This window comes from Ipomoea nil, unplaced genomic scaffold (genome assembly GCF_001879475.1).
Source record: "Ipomoea nil cultivar Tokyo-kokei standard unplaced genomic scaffold, Asagao_1.1 scaffold3314, whole genome shotgun sequence".
Classification (NCBI taxonomy): domain Eukaryota; kingdom Viridiplantae; phylum Streptophyta; class Magnoliopsida; order Solanales; family Convolvulaceae; genus Ipomoea; species Ipomoea nil.
This window is the reverse complement of record NW_017619742.1, coordinates 5,928,163-5,948,715: the sequence shown is the minus strand read 5'-3', so window position 1 is coordinate 5,948,715 and position 20,553 is coordinate 5,928,163. Positions and strand designations below refer to the sequence as shown.

Below are 20,553 nucleotides of genomic sequence, written 5' to 3'. Positions count from 1 at the left end.
TCAAGGGTGGAAGGGAAATATTTGGCCACGGGTTAAGGGTTATAATAATGGGGTAAATCAAAGAAAAACAATCACAAAGAGGGGATAAGTGCTTAGCACTTATTTAAACAAACAAAAGGCACAACGGGGATACGAAGGATAAAAATATATATAGGGACAGGTTTAAAGGCTATGGCTAAACAAAAATGGCCTAAATCACTTCAAAACATGCAAAACTTAGACATCACTTAGGGAGTAATGAGGCAAGTTCTAGCAAAACACCCATGACCGGAATCTCACATAAGCCTTCACTATCAATGCAAAACACAAGATCAAGAATTAATCCAATTATTAAGTGGTTAACAAAGCTATTGGCAAGGGAATAGATCAAATATGTGTTACACCTCAAATCATCCATCACAAATTGAGATGCAGCAAGCACCACTAAAACAAGCCACAAACCAACAAGAGAGAGTAATTGTAACTGCATGCTAAGACAAGTAACTTATTCACCAAAAATAGCATATGAGTCATCCAAGCAAAAGCAAAAATTTTAAAAATTTAGAAATATCCCCAAATTAATGATTCCTCCCCCTCACACTTAAAACTTTGCATCATCCCTGATGCACAATAAAAGAAAAGGAGAACAAGAGAAAAGAGAAAACTAAAAAGCAATAAAATAATCACGAACTAGAAAATAATAAAACTAAATAAGACGAAACTAGAAAGCAATAAATAAATAGGGAAAGTAATAAAAGATAACATGGGGTGCCTCCCATGAAGCGCTAAATTTAACGTCGTTAGCTCGACGTTACCTCTCTAGCCATCAGGTGATTGGAGAAGAAAAATCCCCTTCATTCCATCAACTTTCTCTTCCAAGTATTTCTTCAAGTGGTGTCCATTTATAAACTCTCTTAAGCTCGAACCCTTCACGTCATCATGTAAGGAACCACATTTGCCCGAATCAAGAATTATGCCTCCATTCTCTTCTCCTTCTTTTTCATCACTCTTTTGTTCAACAAGTAATGAGAGTCTCGGATCATTCACATGAACCAGCAAGTATTGGGAATCATTGGATATATAGATAGGCAAATGTGTGCCATTATCCTTAAGAACTCCAATGCCTCCCAAATTCAAAATTTCTCTGAAGTTCTCTCCAAGGGAAGTGTTCTCCATTGGTGAGACATCCTCATTCAAATCATGTGCTCTATTGAGAACTTCCTCATCTAATGGGCAACTCTCTATATGTTCATTGCCATCATTACCTTGCAACTCTACATTTTCCTCCCAGCTTGGTGTCTCCATCTCAATGCATTTATCAAATATTTCTTCATCTCCCTCCCTAAGATCCTCATCATCCTTTTTATTTCTCTCAACTTCATGACCTTCATTTGGCAAGAGCAACTCTTCTAGAACCTCTCCATTAAATGAATCTTGAAGTGGCTCTTGAATTGTCAAATCTTGTTGTCGAGCTATCATGTGATCGAGTAGAGCATTCATGCGATCAAGTTGAGCATTCATGTGATCTTGTAACTCCAGATATTTCGAGCACAATTGCATTGTCTTGGTCTCTTTGGACTTCATCTCAATTATTTGGTCAAGTGATTGACAGTCTTGTTGAAACTCTTGGTACGGCAACTCTTGAGCTTGCCCTTGATACTTGTAATTGGGATCCATGATAAAGCAATTTTCCGCCTCATGAGGTCCACCACATATCATGCACCATGAGGGTTGTGGAGTAGGTGGTGTGCATCTTTGATAAGTAGCTTGACTCATGTTGGCACAAAATCCTTGAGTAGATTGTTGAGGGATATGGTTAGTGGGGTTGAGCGTGTAACAATTTTCCACAAAGTGATTCCCACCACAAAATGAGCACCATTGGAGTTGTGATGTTTGATATGAACTTTCTTGATAATATCCTTGACTAGAGTTGGCAAAATTTGAGAAAGGGAATTGTTGTTCCATTCCTCCATATTCTCGATTCATATTCCAACTCATCTCATAACCTTGAGAAGGAGGGTAAAACGGTGGCATGGTTCCTTGGGATGCATATCTATCCATAGACTTAATCACACTCAAAACAATGAACTTGTTATGGGTTAGCAAAATAAAATAAAATAAAATAAAAATAAAATAAAAAAAAATGGACTAGTCTCCTAGAATAAAGATTTCACTAATGTTAATACTAGAAGCACCACCTCCCCGGCAACGGCGCCAATTTGATGCGTAGTATATTTGCAAACAAATAATTCTCGGAGTACGAGTTATCGATCCACAGGGAAGTGGTTGTATCAAGCACTAGTTACTAACTTATTCATTAGAGCTAATCCTAACAATTACTTAGATGATTGATTGGAATAAAATAAATAAAATAAAACAGAGGTTCAGGATTTTGAAAACAATTAGAGAGAAGTTGAGATTCATGGGATTGAAGTATTTAATCACCTAGTGCCAATTATCGTTTGCAATATTTAGTTTGGAATTAAGATTTGTGTGGGAATGCAAAGTGGAATCGAATTACTCCCGTAATCTCTATTCCTAGTGAATTTCCACTCCCATGGCTTAAACACCCAATAAGATCAAAGATCAGCATTCAATTATTCCTAATTACTACCATCTCCCGATTGGCAACAATCTAGAATAAACTTCCCCTAATAAGTTCCCCTTTCCCAAGGACCAACCATTAGGTGCAATCGTGTGTGCCCTAATTTATGCCCCAACTCCCATTGGTGACACAAACATGGCTATGAAGCTAGTAACTATGGCCATTGATTACAAGCATCAAACAATATTATCACGATTGCAACACAAGTATTAAACCCAAATAATAATATATTAAAGAAACTGAGAGCTCAAGCACATAGGTTCATACACACTTTTAACCAAGAATCTCTAAAGAATTTAGCCAAGCATGACTAAATTATACATAGCAAATATAAATAAAGAATTACAAATCATCAAAAGAGTACAAGAATTAACCAGACGATTTTCCCAAATCTCCCTAGTCTTCTTCTTGCTTTCCAAGACAACTTGTGGCTCTTGATTTCTCTCCTTCTTGTCTCCAAGAATCTCTGAATTCTCTCGGTGTCCGGTCTCTCACATTAGGGTTGAGGAAGGAGGGATTTTATAGTGGGTACAAAGTTGAGATGAAATAGGAATCTTGTACCAAATTGGACTCAAATTCTAATTCCTATATTTAAATAAAGAAATTGTCGTCTTTAATGATATTTAGAATTTGGAAGATTCCTTGAATTGCTAACTTTTAATATGGAGATATGAGCCTTGAAATCCGCGCAATTGATATTAGGAAAAGAGATCTCGCGCTTGTATTGAATTTCGCCCAGCTGCGCCACTTTAAGCGTCTGTTTTTATCCCAGAAATAGACGCCTATTCTCTCGACGCGTCGAGAATTTTCTCCACGCGTCGAGACTTCCTGTGCGCGAATTAGTTAGCTACTGGAAAATTTCGACGCGTCGAGTCCACTGGGCTCCGAACTCGTCCAAAATTGCTCAAAACTCATCCTTGAACTTCCCTTGCTCATATCTTTGACCTAAAATGGTTCAAAAACACTAACAAACACCGTAAAACATTCAAAACAAGTGTGAACCATAATTAAATGATAATAGCAAGGAAAATATGTATTAAATAAGCAAAATTAAAGGACTTAAATACTGAGATGATTCAAAATAACTATAATAACAAGCAAAGATGTGATAACATCACAAACACAGTTGCCACATGATTTCACATTGCAGGTGTAGTATTCCTACTAAACATAATACTTGATTTCTCATAATTAACTAACTGTCCAGTTGCTGCACTATACAAATCCAGAGAACGTTTGACCTCCTGAGCCTCTTTGTCATTTGCCCTAAAGAAGAGCAAACTGTCATCTGTGAAAAATAAATGGGATACCGAAGGGCACCCCGTGCTACTGATACCCCGTGTAAATTACCCCTTGATTCTTGACGTTGCAACAACAGCGATAAGCCCTCGGCATAGATAATGAACAGATATGGGGATAATGGATCCCCCTGACGTATATTCCGAGTAGGAATAACCATGCCAGTCGTCTCACCATTTACTAAAATATTATAATTCACTGTAGACGCACACAACATCACTAGGTCGACCCACCCACGGGCAAACCCAAGTGCTGACAACATCACCTCCAAAAATTCCCACTCCATTCGGTCGTATGCCTTGGTCATATCCAGTTTTAATGCAGCCCAAGTTGGCGAGTTGGAAGATAAGCCAATAACTAGAAAATACATCGTAAATCTCATTCAACCTATTTCTCTAGAATCGTGTTTCTTATAGATATTTTGTTAAGAGAAGTCCAAGGCACTTGATTTTGAGTTTATATTGGTTTAACCCCTAATACAACTACAAAGTATATAAATAATATGGAAAAAGGGTCAAAAGGTCATCAAAACTACATGCAAAATTACTATCTGGTCATCAAATTCAAATTCAAAAAAAAAAACAAAAAACATATAAAAAAAAACACTACAATTAGGTCATTGAACAATTCTAAATCAAAAAATTAAACTGAAAGTGACTTACTCTCCCGATTCTTGCAAATGTGGCAGTTACCCATTTAAAAAATTAGTTTTAATAATTTAGAAAAAAATAAAATTTATAAAAGAAAAGAAAAACACAACCCCCTCCCCCACTTTGTCTCCTGCCAGAGACGAATGAAGACCATCTCTTTGTCTCCGCTCAGAGATGAAGACGGGAGAGGGGTGGGTTTTTCTTATTATATAAATTATTTTATTTTATTTAAAATTTTTAAAATTAATTTTTTTTTTTGAATGGAGTAATCCCCGTGTCAATGGAAACCAGGAGAGTATGTCACTTTTTATTTAACAGTATAATTTTAAATTCTTTAAGAATTCAATTATAATTTTTTTGAATTAAATAACCATATTATAGTTGTTAGTAAAACATTGAAAGGAAATAAGGTTTTTTTTTTTTTTTTTTTTTTTGCTTTACTTCTTGTCCCACATTGGTTTCAAAAGCAACTTTTCACTTCCTTTTAAAGTCCAACATTTCCTATAAGGCTTAAAGCATTATAGAAGGGAAATAAAGGGGAACTACGCGCGTGTCGTCGGTGCCTGCTTTATTCGTCGCATTAATTTTAATTCCTAAATTTTCAGATCCATTACCACATGGTCCGTAAGTTTTTTGCGAGATCATTTTTTGGGTGTCAATGTTAAGAATTCTTATCTCTTCTTTCGTGTAATATTGTAGCAGAAATGGAGATGACAATTATGTGGAGCGGTATATAATCTGTCATCTCTTCTCTCACAAGACACCAGAGTTTCACGCTTCTATTCTTCTTCTCTGTCTGAGCATTTTATTATGTGTCAACCCATCGAGAGCATGGACTTTTAGTTGCATAAATGCTTATAAGGTAGTGTTTTCATTAACACGACACAGAAGTTCTCTTCCTCCTTTTCAAATTGTTTATATTTCAGCCTACAACAAATACGTACGTTACAGCAAACTAGTACGTACGACATTGTTTTCGATCTTAGTTCCCAATAATCAAAAGCATTTATGCGTGCTCCAAATGTCGTAGTCTGGAAAGAACATCGTCGACCTCTCCTCTATTGAACCTCTCACTGGCCTGAACTTCCGAAGGTGGTCTGCAAAAATAATAATGCACCTGGAGACACAAGACTTGGACTATGTGTTCACAAACGATCCTGCAAAATACCGGGTACCTTCTGAAATCACTCATGCACAACCTGCACAGCCAGAATCCCAGGTAACCATCCTAGACACTACACTTGATCCAAAAACTCCAATAGCGAAAGTGTCAATCATATCCCAAGAGATTCATACCAAATACGACAGAAACAATAAGGCTATACGAGTAGTCATACTACAACGGATGACCAATTCTTTGTTAGATATATTTTCTATACATAAGTTTCCCCAAGTTATTTGGGACTTATTACAGAACAAATATATATGCCACTGATGATGCTGGAAGGAGAAAATACGCAGTTGGGCGATGATTGAATTTCATAATGTTCGACTCCAAACCAATAGTTGAACAGATTCACGAGTATGAAAACTTGGTAGCAGATATGGTGGCTGAACGCACCCGGGTAAACAACATTTTTTTTGTCTGATGCGTTAATTGAAAATGTAACGCCCCCTTAAAACAAAGCTATTTAAAGCCTTAAAACATGCAGATAACTTAAACCAAACACCAAACGCAGCGGAAGACTGAAAGATAAAATATATATAAAACGAGGAAATGGGGTGCTATGCCACGCTCACCCAAAGGTGAACGCACAGGCTAAATCTGCATTGTGTAAAATCTACAACCATCCAACAGAGTACTACGTCTATATTGGCTCACAGGCCACAAAACACAAAGGGGAAACTATGCTAGTTGGCACTAGACCGCGCACTCGTTTAAGCATCACCTGAAAGAAGCATACAAAACATGGGACGACGCCCGGTCAGCGAATAATGCTGGTAACCCACCAATACATGTGAAATATCATACATAGGTAAGATATAAGTTTGTAAAACCATTTTCAAAACGGAATATATATATATATATATATATATATATATATATATATATATATATATATATATATATATATATATATATATATATATATAAGTCAAAAACCAAGACTAATAGTCAACACAAGACTCAACACTCTCAATCAAGAATATGGGAACACACCCCAAGACTACAAAGAACAAAAACGACTCACAAGAAGTCTCAAGGTACAATCTATCATCACACAATAGATTAATACCCGACATACATGACTCAAAGGAATAAGACACAACAAACGGCAACACATGCCTTTGTGACTACACACGTCACAAGAAGAGAACTCACAATAACGGCTACACAAGCCCTCGTGACATCACCCATCACGAGTTGATATGCCTTCCTTATACCCAGTTCCAACCTTATGGCTACCCCCAACCTTATGCCTAGTTCCAACCTTTACCTCCAGGACCCCTGTACACCAAGTCCAACCTTTTCCCTCCGAGGACCGTCGTCCCCTCTCCGATAGAACCACCGATTTCATAGTACACGAGGGTACCGATCACACACACGGCAATACATGCCACCCAAGAAATACGTGAACCTTACACAAAGGTCACAACTCCATAATCACGTCATGGCCACCACGAGGACCATTGCAATACCGTGGTGACTAGTTTCTCATACCACTAATTATGCAATCCAGGTAAAGCCACACACGCATCACACCAGAACAGGAATCAATCAACGGATCACAACGAAGATATGAAACCATACTCAATCAAGGAATGGATCACAGTCCAACAACAACAACGATGAATAACACAAGTTATCATCAACCATTAAGAAGGTACGAACAACACACACGCTAGCATTTAAACACCAAACTAGCATGCTTATCAAACGGGTAAACCAAACGTATTCTGAAGAACACACAAGACTCATCACGGTTCAACGAAACACAATGTTGAAAACTTAGCACGATTCACGACACCAAAACCTACATGGATTCCTACCATATAGTTCTAGACATACGAAACATCAAGAAGACACTCAAATAGTTCTACAAAAGAACATCGGGAAGTCAAAAGACCAAATACTGAGTCAAAAGAATCACGGGGAACAAATCCCCCAACATCCATACAGCATTCTCCGCGGGTGGACCCACAGGTAGGCTCCTACCCGTGGTTCCGCCCGCGGGTACATAACCCTCAAGGCCCTTGTCCCCCACGGGTAGGCGGCGGGTAGACCCCCTGCCCGCCGTTCTGCCCGCAGGTACACCCTGTACCAAAATAAATCCCTTCGGGGATTTTCATCTCCAAACTCAAATTCAAGTCCAAAACATGCCAAATCTCACCAAATACAACAAAGTGACTTGAATCAAAGGAATAGCCAAGCAATCGCATACAAGAACCCTAAACACAAGCTCTAGATATGCATTTTCACAAGACAATGCATAAACACTCACATTTCATAGCAAAACACATGTAGAATCCAAGAAATATTCACATAGGTAAGCAAAATAGATTTTGTAGAGCATGGGTTACCTCTTGTAAACAAAAACCTTCACTTAACACCTCACCAAGCTCCTATCAAAGCTCACCTTCCAAACCCACTTCATAAACACACCAAAAGATCATAAAGATTCTATCTTTAAGAAAAGACACCTAAGAAAACACTAAAAACACAAGATGAACATGAATCTTACCCTCCTAGATGCCCAAATGTATGAAAGGTAGAATCTTGAAGACAACTCTTGAAGTTTTGGCAAATCTTCAACTTGGCTTGGAAGAAAAGCTATCCACCTTTTTAGAGAGAAGGTGGAGCTAGAATTTTGGAAAGTGTAAGGAGAGAAATGAGGTGTTCTTACTAGGTTAGGTTACAATACTAACACAAGGTGAAAGGTCAAGAATACCCTTACTATCATGGAAAGGTGTAAGGAACAAGGGAACTCCTTACAAAGCTCAAGGTACAACTTTGGCTACGGGGTTGACTAGTCAATTACTAGTCCCCAACTATTGAATTTCAAGAATTTTAAGGAATTAAATTACAAATTGAAATAGGCTTAACTACTTAATTAATCCCTTAATCGAATTTGGATTTTGGGGTGTCACAGAAAAAATGCCCGAGTCCTGGGTAGATTTTCAGAACAAGATGAAGCATGAAAGGCAAGACTACACATTGTAGCAGCTGGTGAATAGCCTAGACATAGAAGAGGAGATCGCTTAATGCGCATGTTAGTTGCACTTTCTAGTCTAGTAATAAAAAAGGTAATATTGTCGAAACAACTGCCAATTCTGACAGGTCAAAAACCGGTGATCAAAATAAATACTACAAGAGAAGTTTCAAAACAACAAAAGCAACAATCATTTTAAGAACGACAAGATCCAGAAAAAGGAGAAAGGTGGTGGTTGTTTTGTCTGCAGGAAACAAGAACACGGTGCAGCCCAGTGCTATTACCTCAAAGGAATATTCACTTAGAACCCACAAAAGTCAAGCAATGAAGGGCCTAAGAACCAAGCCAATTTACTAGGGAACGCAGAGAATGCTGAGGTAATTACAACTGTAATAACTGAAGTCAACATAGTTGGAGATGCAGAAGAATGGGTTGAGGACACCAGAGCATCCCGCCACTTCTGCACCAACAAAGATTTATTCAAATGGTTCAAGCCAATTATTGAAGGAGAACAAGTATTCATGGAAAATTCCAGTGTTCTCGAGGTAAGAGGTAAATGGAAAGTAGAACTCATGTTATATTCTGGGAAAAAATTACTATTGAAAAATGTGCTATATGTCCCTTCCCTCCGTAGAAACATAATCTCCACAGCCTTGTTGAACAAGACTGGAATTAAGTTTGAGTCTAATCGTCTTGTCATGACTTGCTGGGGGGGTGGTGGATATCTTGGGAAGGGATATTTGCGTGGAGAATTCTTTGTGTTAGATGTCTCTATTATTAGAGAACCCCCCATCACTGAGGGTCCTCCTCTGACCATTTATGATTTTATCACAAACTGGCATGGACCAAACAATAATAATAATGATGCTTCTTCTCCTGCTTCTGATTTCATAACTGTTATGAAAGTACGAAAGGAAAGAGAGAGAGTTTCTAATGTGTTGTCGTATATTGTCTCAAACTGTCTTCTAGAAAAGAAAATACAAAGCCCTATAAATAGGTGCTAGAAGACTACGAATAGGAAACATGTTTGCATATGTCCTACCTACCTAAATCCCTAAAACTACCTAATATATAGAGATTCTATATATCAAATATATATTCCATAACACTCCCCATCAAGTTGGAGCATATATTTTAATAATGTCCAACTTGTTACACAAATCATTTTATTGGAAATATAATACATATGAAATACAATTAGGAATAATCAATTTAATTATGTAAATTTCATTTATAAGTGTATATAAATATGTATATTATTTAACACTATATTAATCATACAAAATTTTAATTTTAATGTTTTATGTTATGAACATACATACCCTACCAAATATATGAAAATCTAACTATATTATTATATTGTATATTTTAATATCTTTTCGTTTTTAAATTTTTATTTAAATCATGATAATATAATTTATTTCATGTACCGCATGGGTTAAACACACTAGTTTATATTTTTTTTTAGGAATAATGATCAAATGGGCCATAAAACTGCACACAATAATGCAACTAGGCCACTGAACTTAAAAAACTACAATTAGATCCCTAAACTAACCATTTTCATGCAATTAGTCTAATTTGTAAGTTTTCTAGGTTGCTAGCAGGTCACCTTTAATTTAAAATATAGCTCTTCGTCTCCGGCTGGCCAGAGACGAAGACGTTTCTGGCCATGGAGACGAATCCATGGTCAGAGATGATCTTTTAAAAAAAAAACAAAAATTTAAAAAATAATTACTTTTAAAAAATATTTTAAATTAAAGGTGATCTGCTAGCAACCTAGAAAACTTACAAATTAGACTAATTGCATAAAAATGGTTAGTTTAGGAATTTAATTGTAATTTATTAGGTTCAGTGGCCTAATTGCATTATTGTGTGCAGTTGGCCTATTTGACCCTTATTCCTTTTCTTTTTTTTTTTTTTTATTACTTGAGGGTGTATAAAACACCCAAGTTGGCAAGTTGGATGATAAGCCAATAACTAGAAAATACATTATAAATCTCGTTCAACCTATTTCTCTAGAATCGTGTTTCTTATAGATATTTTGTTAAGAGAAGTCCAAGGCGTTTGATTTTGAGTTGACCCCTATTAAAACTACAAAGTGTATAAATAATAAGGAATAAGGGTCAAAAGGTCATCAAAACTACATGCAAAATTATTATTTGGTCATCAAACTCCCAAAAAAAAATAAAAAATTACAATTAGGTCATTGAACAATCCAAAATCTAACAATTAAACTGAAAATAAATTATTCTTTCGATTCTTGAAAATATGACAATTATCCATTTAAAAAATTAATTTTTAAATTTATTTTAATAATTTAAATAAAATTTAAAAAAAGAAAAGAAAACACAACCCTCTTCCCGTTTTGTCTCCGGCCAGAGACGAAGACCATCTCCTTGTCTCCACTCGAGATGAAGGCGGGAGGAGGGTGGGTCAAATTATAAGAAGGATTCTATATTTCGGATTAATTTTTATTGTTATTATATATACATTTTATTTTTTCTTTTGCGCAGAATTTCTCAACTTTGCGTTACGCAAGCCCGGTGGGCGGTCTCTCCCGCGAACCGTATCTATATTGCGCATGCGGTTGCGACTACTGTACGCGTCCCTCACGTGTTGAAATTCTTTGCCTCCGTGTTTACGTGTACCTCTCTGATTTGTTGAATGACTCTTCTCCCCCTTCTCGAACCAATCCCCTACAGAGCTCCCCACACAACCGTCAAACACCTCCAATTGCAATCTGCCACGTGCTCCCCCAAACAACATGTCTCCTTTTTTATTGGCCCCCCCTCCTCCTCCTCCTCCTCCTCCCACGTAGGAATATTGTCATCGAACAAAACTTAGTTGTCAAGGTTCGTCCCTTAGCTGTTTCGGGGAAACTAACATTTGAAAGCCTCCTCCTAGTATTTATCTTCTCTCTACATTATATTGCTTACTAAGGAATCAATTTCATTATATTCCCTTTATCAACGTACCAAAAAGGAACATAAACCTCGATCAATTCATGGTGGTGAAGATGGCCAAATGGTCGCCGTGGCCGCCGGTTTCGCCGCAGCCCGTCACGAGGAAGTTTCAAGTGAAGCTGACTTGGTTCAGACTCGAAGGTATCGAGAATATTTTTGAATGGAAAACGCATGCGAGAGTCTTAGCCCTCAAGGTTAAGTGGAAAGGCGAGGCGCGTAAGTTCGGGCTCCATCACCTCGTGTCGAAACAACGTTGTCGCGAAGATTTGTCGCGAGTGAAAATGTTGGAGGGAGGGCAAGGCAGTGTGACATGGGACGATGATGAGTTCGAGAACACGTGTTGCTTCACGGAGGTTTCCGGCGATGGCCGCCGCCGTCAATTCGGACCTTGGCGCATCTCCTTCCACGTCTTATTCGTAGGTTTTCATAATTTTATGGATTAATTCCTCTCTGTTTTATTAATTTGTTTGGGGGATTTATGTTGTTTTAATTTGCGTGATTAAAATAGGGAAAGTCCGAGGCCAAATTGGTGGCGGTCGGAAAAGGTTCGGTCGATGTGTCGAAAGTTGCGGCGACAATGGAGTCTGATATTCAATGGGAAATCCCCGTCATTTTACGCGCCGCCTCCGGAGGTCTCAAAGAAGCCTCCCTTCTTGTAAGTTTCTAACTTTCTATAATTTTTTAAATAAAAATTCCGTACCACACTTTTTCTTTAATACATGAATTACTTCATTTTACCAACTTCTGTAGAAAAAATAAGTTAACCAATCCAACTGTGTCATCATGTCGATCAGGAATGAAATTTTATATTTATTTATTTATATTTATATTTATCATTCTCTAATCACCATGTATGTGTTGCAAATGTGAATTTAGTAATAATTAAGGTAGCATTTATAATAGACAATAATTAAAAAATGAATGGGAAAAAAAATTGATTTTCGGTTGTCAACTTGAAATTATTAAAGATAGCATTTGACAACCAAATATTATTTTTTTCAAAAGAACATATCTTTTAAAAAATATATACACTTTGTGCATAGTCAAATATTGAATGTATGTGTAAATATTTTAAGAATTTCGCATTTTATTTCAGGTCAATTTTACCATGATAAAGATAAAAGATTCTCCGATCTTAACAAGAATTGAGCCGGACTTGATAAACCGGACGAGTGACAAACAAATGGAGTTGGATGAACCGGGGACAAGTTTGGTAACACGGTCTAACTCGTCATGGGCTGAGCTCGACCGAGACAAGAAGGCCAGCGGGTGGTTCTCGTGGAAACGACGGCGTATGAGTCAAAGTAAAGATGAGCCGTTGATTAAGAAGACTCGTAGCTGGAACTTTGGAAGCATTGTTGACTCGGTCATTCCGAATTCAAATCAGGTGAGTTAAAATATAATATAATTTAAATTACTTAATAAATATTATACTTAATTTCATTTTGATCCTAAATTTATAAGTGGCAATCTATTTATAGTCCTTTTTTATCTGAAATATTTTTTGGTAATAGTATTATTGTAACATGATTATTTTTGGTCTGTTATTAACAAAATTTTTAAAATGTTGTTAAATAGAAATGTATTTTGATCTTTTTTATACAAAGTGGACTAACCCTGCTATATTTTTATGTTTTTTTTTGTAAAAATCTATAATTGAAGACCAAAATATCATTATATTTAATAATATTTAAACTATTTTGTTGGTAAAGGATCAAAATTTAAAAATAAAAAAAAAATAAAAAAATAAAAAAAAAATTAAAAATGAACTGTGAGTCTGTGACCTATAAATTTAGTACAAAAATGAAATTAACTTTAAATATTATTATAATTTACTTATTTTTGCATTTTTCCTGTTTTTTCTTTACAGGATAAAATAGGAGAATATTCTGAGCCGTCCGATGAAGAAAGCATTGGCGCATGGGAATCGAAGGAGCTGATTAGCCGAGACGGCGAAACGAAGCTGAAATCCGACGTGTTCTTCGCCACCTTCGACCAGCGCTCCGACAAGGCGGCCGGAGAGAGCGCCTGCACGGCGCTGGTGGCCGTCATCTCCGACTGGCTCCACTCCAACGCTGACGCCACTCCGACGAGGCCGGAATTCGACGACCTCATCGTACAAGGCTCCTCGGAGTGGCGAAATCTCTGCGACAACGCTTCCTACCTCAACGATTTCCCCGACAAACACTTCGACCTCGAAACCGTCCTCCGCGCCGGCGTCCGCCGCGTCGCCATTTCGCGCGACAGCTCCTTCGTCGGCTTCTTCAATCCCGAGAAGTTCGCGTCGTTGTCGGGGGCGATGTCGTTCGACGAAATATGGCAAAAAATCGTCGCCATTAACGATCTCCCCAGAGTGTACATTATCAGCTGGAACGATCACTTCTTCGTCCTGAAAATCGACCGCGACGCTTACTACATCATCGACACGTTGGGGGAGAGGCTCTTCGAGGGGTGCGAAAAGGCGTTCGTCTTGAGATTCGACGATTCGTCGCTAATGCTCCAGAAAGAGAACAGCGACGAAGACGAAAAGATAATAAGTAGCGGGAAGGAATGTTGCAGAGAGTTCATTGTGAGGTTTCTAGCCGCCATACCTCTGGAAGAGCTTGAAGAAGAGGAGAAGAAGGAAGCAGTTTCGTATTTCTCTCTGCATCAGAGGCTGCAGATAGAGTTTAATCTCACCTGCATGTTATCATCATCGCCATTTTCGTCACTAAGTTCGTCGCCTTTTTCTTCATCTGCTGTTTCTACGCCCTCTCGCTTGTAGCCCAATGCATGCAAAACATCCAAAGTTTGTATATATTGATGTGTGTACATATATAAAAGAATTATTGTAACACTTATAGTAATTCTAGGAGTTCAGATTGCTTTAATAATTTGGTGAAACCTTTGATTTGGGAAGTTCCAGTCAACTATGAATTCTTTTTCCCCTTCTTTTCACTACGTTGAAAAATTGGGCATCACCAAAGTTCAATCATGTAACCATTCATTTGGAATGCTAACAAATGTGTTATCACACTACATGCATAATAATTGGCCTGCTAATGCTTTACTTGTAAAAAGATGGCACTTCACAATTAAAGACAATATCTCATCAATTCACTACACAGAATATTGCAACTCACCAAAAAAATACATATGTCATTGCTTCTTTGTTTTTTGTTTTTTTTTTAGAAATTTTTCTTTTATATGCATTTTGTTGCCGAAGTATGTATATAAGAATTTGTCTATTTCATCATTTTGTAGTAATAATGATATGTTATTATTTGTGTTTAGTAGTAAATTCAATTATCCGTGTGATGCACAGATATTATTTTTTAATATATATATATATATATATATATATATATATATATATATATATATATATATATATATATATATTTAAATAATAAAATTAAGTGTCAAGTTATAAATCATTATAATAGTTGGAAATGTACAATTTTTTGGATTATAAGATAATTGCAAAAGTATCAATAATTTATGACTCATTTAATTTGTTCGCAATTATTTTAGAAAAATCGATATGTGATATGATTTATGTAATTATCTCTCTCTCTCTCTCTCTCTCTCTCTCTCTCTCTCTCTCTATATATATATATATATATATATATATATATATATATATATATAAAAGTAAAATCTTCCTAGCCAAATTTTCCCCCAAAATTTAGGGGCATTTCTGTAATCTAATAATAATAATAATAATAATGTTATTACCTTAAATAAATAAATTATCATACTTTCCTTTCGAATTAGTATTTTCTACCTATAAATACAAATTTATAATTCTTTTAATCCCTAGCATCCCCATCATTTCCTTCTCCATATCAGTAGGGCTTCTCCACCCCGTATCTTCTCCATCATTTCATTGACTTTTGTTAATCATCTTGTGATCTTCCACAATTGAGGCTGATACGTGATTTGCACGGGTGAAGTTTTCATTATTTTAGTTTTTTTTTTTCTTTTTGGGTTTTATTTTGTGTTTGTTTTGTTTTGTTTTGGATTTTCCAATATTTAAATAAGAAAAGTGGTTTGTAATAAAAATGTTGATATATTCTTTTTTTTTTTTGTTTGTTTATTTTTTGTGGAGAGGGACGGATTGTGTGTATATGTAAAGAGATATAGAGGGAAGCATGATAAGAATACACTAAAACCAAAATGAAATTCAAAGCATTTTTTTAGTATTTAATGTATAATATTATTATTATAAAATAAATTCTACTTGCCTTAATAATTAATTATTAATATTATTTCATAATAATTATTTATTGTAATTGTCTTCACATTTTTCAGTGTAATTATTATGGTAATTTTATGATAATATATTTTATAATTGAGGCAATTTTATTAAATATTAAGGTAATTGTATGGTAATATATTTCAATATTAAAAGAGAACAAATATTATAATTAATAAAATTATTATGATAATTGCCACAATATTTGATAATTATAATTAATATAATTACTGAAATTGAGAAATATAATATTTTTACTGTGAAAATATTTGTGACAATTTCATTAAATTATACGGAGTAATAAATAAAATATAAAATACAATTAAGAAAATGAAATTATAAAATTAACAAAATATGTTTTAATAAATATTTATAATTTTTTAAATACATACATACATATACGTATGCATTATATTAATTATACAAAATTAAAAAACTATTTTGTTTCTAAATTTCTAAATGTTATTTTTTAATTATAAATCTATCAATATAAATTATAATTAATGAAATTATTTTATAGAAAGTTCCATATATACTTTTATATATATATATATATATATATATATATATATATATATATATATATATATATAAAGAAAAATTCTCATATTTGATTTTTCTCGCCCAAACTTTTATAGTCAATTAATTAAATATTTTATTGGCCAAATAATTAATAGAGTTTATTTGGTAAGAAAATGTAAAATGAAAGTTAACTAAAATCTATTAATTGGTAATATTATGTATGGTATTATATTCTATAATATAATTGGTAATATTATTGTTCAAGTATAATAAAAACCCTAATTTTAATTCGTTATATAATTAAAATCATAACCGTGACCAGCCCTGTTAATTTATAATCTATACTATAATTTAAAAAAATCTTATTTACCTGATTTTCATCCCAAATAATATTAAATAGTAAAGGTAAATTAAAAAACGGAAATAAAAAAGGAACAGAAACATTTCACAATAATATTCTACATTATCAAATAAAAATGGAATGAAAATTAGGTATATTAGAAAAGGAAATGAATATTAATAATTGACTGAAAATTAGAAATTGAAAAAAGAATGAAAATTAGGTTAATTGGAAAGAGAAATAAATATCAATAATTGGCTGAACAAAAATGACCCATAATTGACTAAAATGGAAAAGGAGATGATCAAATCATTACTTTTTAATTTTTCTCTATAATATTACACAGTAGAATAAATCAAATCACAGTTATATCATAAATATTTGACAAATTTAAACAATGGAACGGAAATTTAAAAAAGAACAAAAATATTTCAATAATAATATTCTACATCATCAAGTAAAGGTAAATTTAAAATAAAAACAAAATATTTAATAAGAATATTCTACATCATTAATAGTAAAGACATATTTTAAACAATAGTAAAGGTAAATTAAAAATAGAACAAAAATTAAAAATGAAACGAAAATATTTCAATAATAATATTCTACATCATCAGTTAAAATTGGAATGAAAATTATGTAAAAATAGCACTGCATCTGATTTCTAATTAACTCATTGACCGAAAAAGAAAAAATAATAGGATGAAAATGAATATGATATTATTAATTGACTAAAAATATAAAAGGATTGACTACAAATAAAAAATGATTAATAATTGACTAAAGTGAACAAAAAATGGTCAGATCATTGCATTTTAATGAAAAATTGGACAGAAATATTTCAATAATAATATTCTACATCATCAATAGTAAATGCATATTTTAAACAATAGTAAAGGTAAATTAAAAATGGAATGGAAATATTTCAATAATAATATTTTAGATCATCAAGTAAAAATAGAACGGAAATTAGGTAAAAATATCATTATATATGATATTCTAATTGACTAATTGAAAGAAAATAAAAAAAATAAAGAATAATTGGCTAAAAATGAATATGATATTACTAATTGACTGAAAATATAAAAGGATCACTAATTGACTGATATTCTACAATTATATATTTTCACCCGAGTCACCCATCCTAATGGACTGAAGATGTTAACTATAGACGAGGATTGAAAAGATTGTGTTGCTACTACTAATGTCGTATACAATGAGGTTTCAATAATGTGTAAATACAATCGGTGATATTATGTTTTTTAAATGACAAAATTGATATATATCTAGACAAAAAATATATTTCCATACGAATGAATTTGGATAGCAATTCATTCCTATAACTGAGTTGCTAAAGAATGAGCACGTTTGCCTAATTTATAAAAGTACTAAACAATGATAAATAAAATCTTCAAAGTTACAGCATCGCATGCGTACATTTGCATATTAGCTATTAATTTGAGCAATTATTTGCTCAAATTCAAGCAATGATAACATCAAAACATATAAACGATCCAAACCATATTTTCAATTGCACTATATAATATTTGATATTCTAATTTAAATAATTATATATCAATCAAAATATTCTTAATATATTACAACAAATCCATTCCGTGCATCGCACGGGCGCAAATACTAGTTATTATTAATATGTGAAAAAAGAGAAATAATTTTAAAAAGAATTAAGATGTGAAAAGAAAATTGGAATCAAACTGTATTTTAAAGTTGTTTTAAATTACCTGATTTAAAAATGTGTTTTTTCCTATAACTGATTTAGTTAAGTTTTTAATTGTAAAATAAATATGTTTGAAAGGTAAAAAGAAAATAAAAAAATTACACAACAGTCTGCAATTAAAAATACTTAAAATTAAAACATGATGAATTTCATTAGTAGTCTAGTAAAATTGTTTTAGAAAGTAAAGAAAATAATAAATTTAATAACAACTATAATATTAAAATATTGCAATATGTATATAGATTTTGGTTCATGTGAGGTCAGGTCTTCCCGTGTGGTCAGTGCAGCATACACCATTAGGTATGCATAAATGCATCATAAAGTGTTCGAAAATACACCAGAATGAAATGCCAAAAAATACAACACACATAATGGTGTATTTACGAACACTGTGTGGTGCATTTATGCATACCTAATGGTGTATGTCGTACTGACCGCACGGGAAGACCTGACCTCACAGGAACCTGACCCTATATATATATATATATATATATATATATATATATATATATATATATATATATATTGATGGCCATTATATTTAGATTTTTCATTTGCCCTTCTCTAACTCCTTCATTATGTTGAGAAAATGAAGAGTTATATCACTGTATATATATACATCTTGATAGATTAATAAGAATGGGGCTTGGAAGTTCTTACATCTTGTGTTCTACTTTTCTCTCTACTCTTCTATTTCATTTTGCAATCTTGTTCATACGTACAATCAACATGTTACCGTACAACAATCTCAGTAGACTGGGCTAACAAAATGTCAAATTACAACACGTTATAAGCACGACTTGCTATTATATTGTAATCTCTAGTGAACGGTACGATTGGTTTATTTTTTTTTGGGCATTTTGTTTTTAAATCATATGCCATTGTTTATATATAAATATTATGTGTATATATGACTATGAGTTTGGTTTAGAACCTTCAATTATTGTTTCTGTGAAATGAGTGATAATACTTCATGTTTGTTAACTACTTGTGTGATGAGCCCCACACCAAGCCAATGTTAAGAATTTGGGTAATATATGAGTTCGTAAATACAAATTCTCTTTATTTATCCTACCTCCCAATTCATGTATATGAGTTAGGCTCTACATGAACCATGATGCTTTGAAATGGTAAATACATGTGGTTATATTAAAAATTGTATGTATATGTATCCTTGTATGTTCTATGACTTTGGATATTGAATGCATAATCAATTCTTACTATTTTTGCATCGGATTTCTATGTTTGCATCAAAATGCTAAGATACATATATGCATATTTATGTAAAAAAAAAATGTGTTTCTTCATCCATTGTTTGAACATGTATTCAAACTAGTGGGTTTTCCCAATGTTGTCACACAGTGCTTCGTACGTAAAGTTGCATGAAAATGATGATCTTGTAGATCATGTCTTCCATTGCCAAATGTGAATTTATTGGGCTCGCTTATGAAGGAAGCAATTGTTTAGCTTGGGCTTTGGATATTGAAATATATTTGGCATCTAAAGAATTGGGTCAATCTTTTTGTTGCTAAGTCACAGAGCATCGCTGCCTAGGAAGCACAAGCTCTCATTTTTATACGTCACCACTTGAACCACGATCTTAAAAATGAGTATTTTATTGAAAAGTTCCCATTGCATTATGGAAGTCCCTGAAGGATCATTTCGACTAGTAGTCATCAATTGTCCTTCCTCAGGCACAATTTGACTAGCTTAATCTCAAGTTTTAAGATTATAAGTCAATAACTGACTATAATTCAGCTTTGCATAAAATAGTCTCGCAATCAAAACTCTACAAATAAGAGGTTTTAGAGAAATACTTATTTGAAAATACTTTGTCTACTTATCATGCGAGTAACCTTGTACTCCAGCAGCAGTACATGACAACAAATTTTGAGAAGCATTCTAAGCAGATTTTAGCACTTTTTGCGGCTAAAAAGCACAACCAGTTGTTGATAAAGAATCATAATGCATGTCTGGTTGGTTATGCACTGGTGCCTGAAGCACATAATGTTGCCTAGTCAAGCAACTTTATAAGGGGTTGCGGTCGAGGTTATAACCGAGGTGGT

At 33.8% G+C, this 20,553-nt stretch overlaps 1 protein-coding gene across 1 annotated transcript; it reads left to right on the top strand.

Annotated features, from left to right (window-relative positions):
* The first annotated feature begins 11,605 nt into the window (after positions 1–11,605).
* Positions 11,606–14,559, top strand: LOC109169600. The gene is made up of 4 exons (XM_019318484.1): positions 11,606–12,066; positions 12,159–12,305; positions 12,747–13,037; positions 13,521–14,559. The coding sequence occupies exons 1-4, from the start codon at positions 11,692–11,694 to the stop codon at positions 14,412–14,414; spliced, it is 1,707 nt and encodes a 568-aa protein (XP_019174029.1). The 5' UTR covers positions 11,606–11,691; the 3' UTR covers positions 14,415–14,559.
* Positions 14,560–20,553: the final 5,994 nt, after the last annotated feature.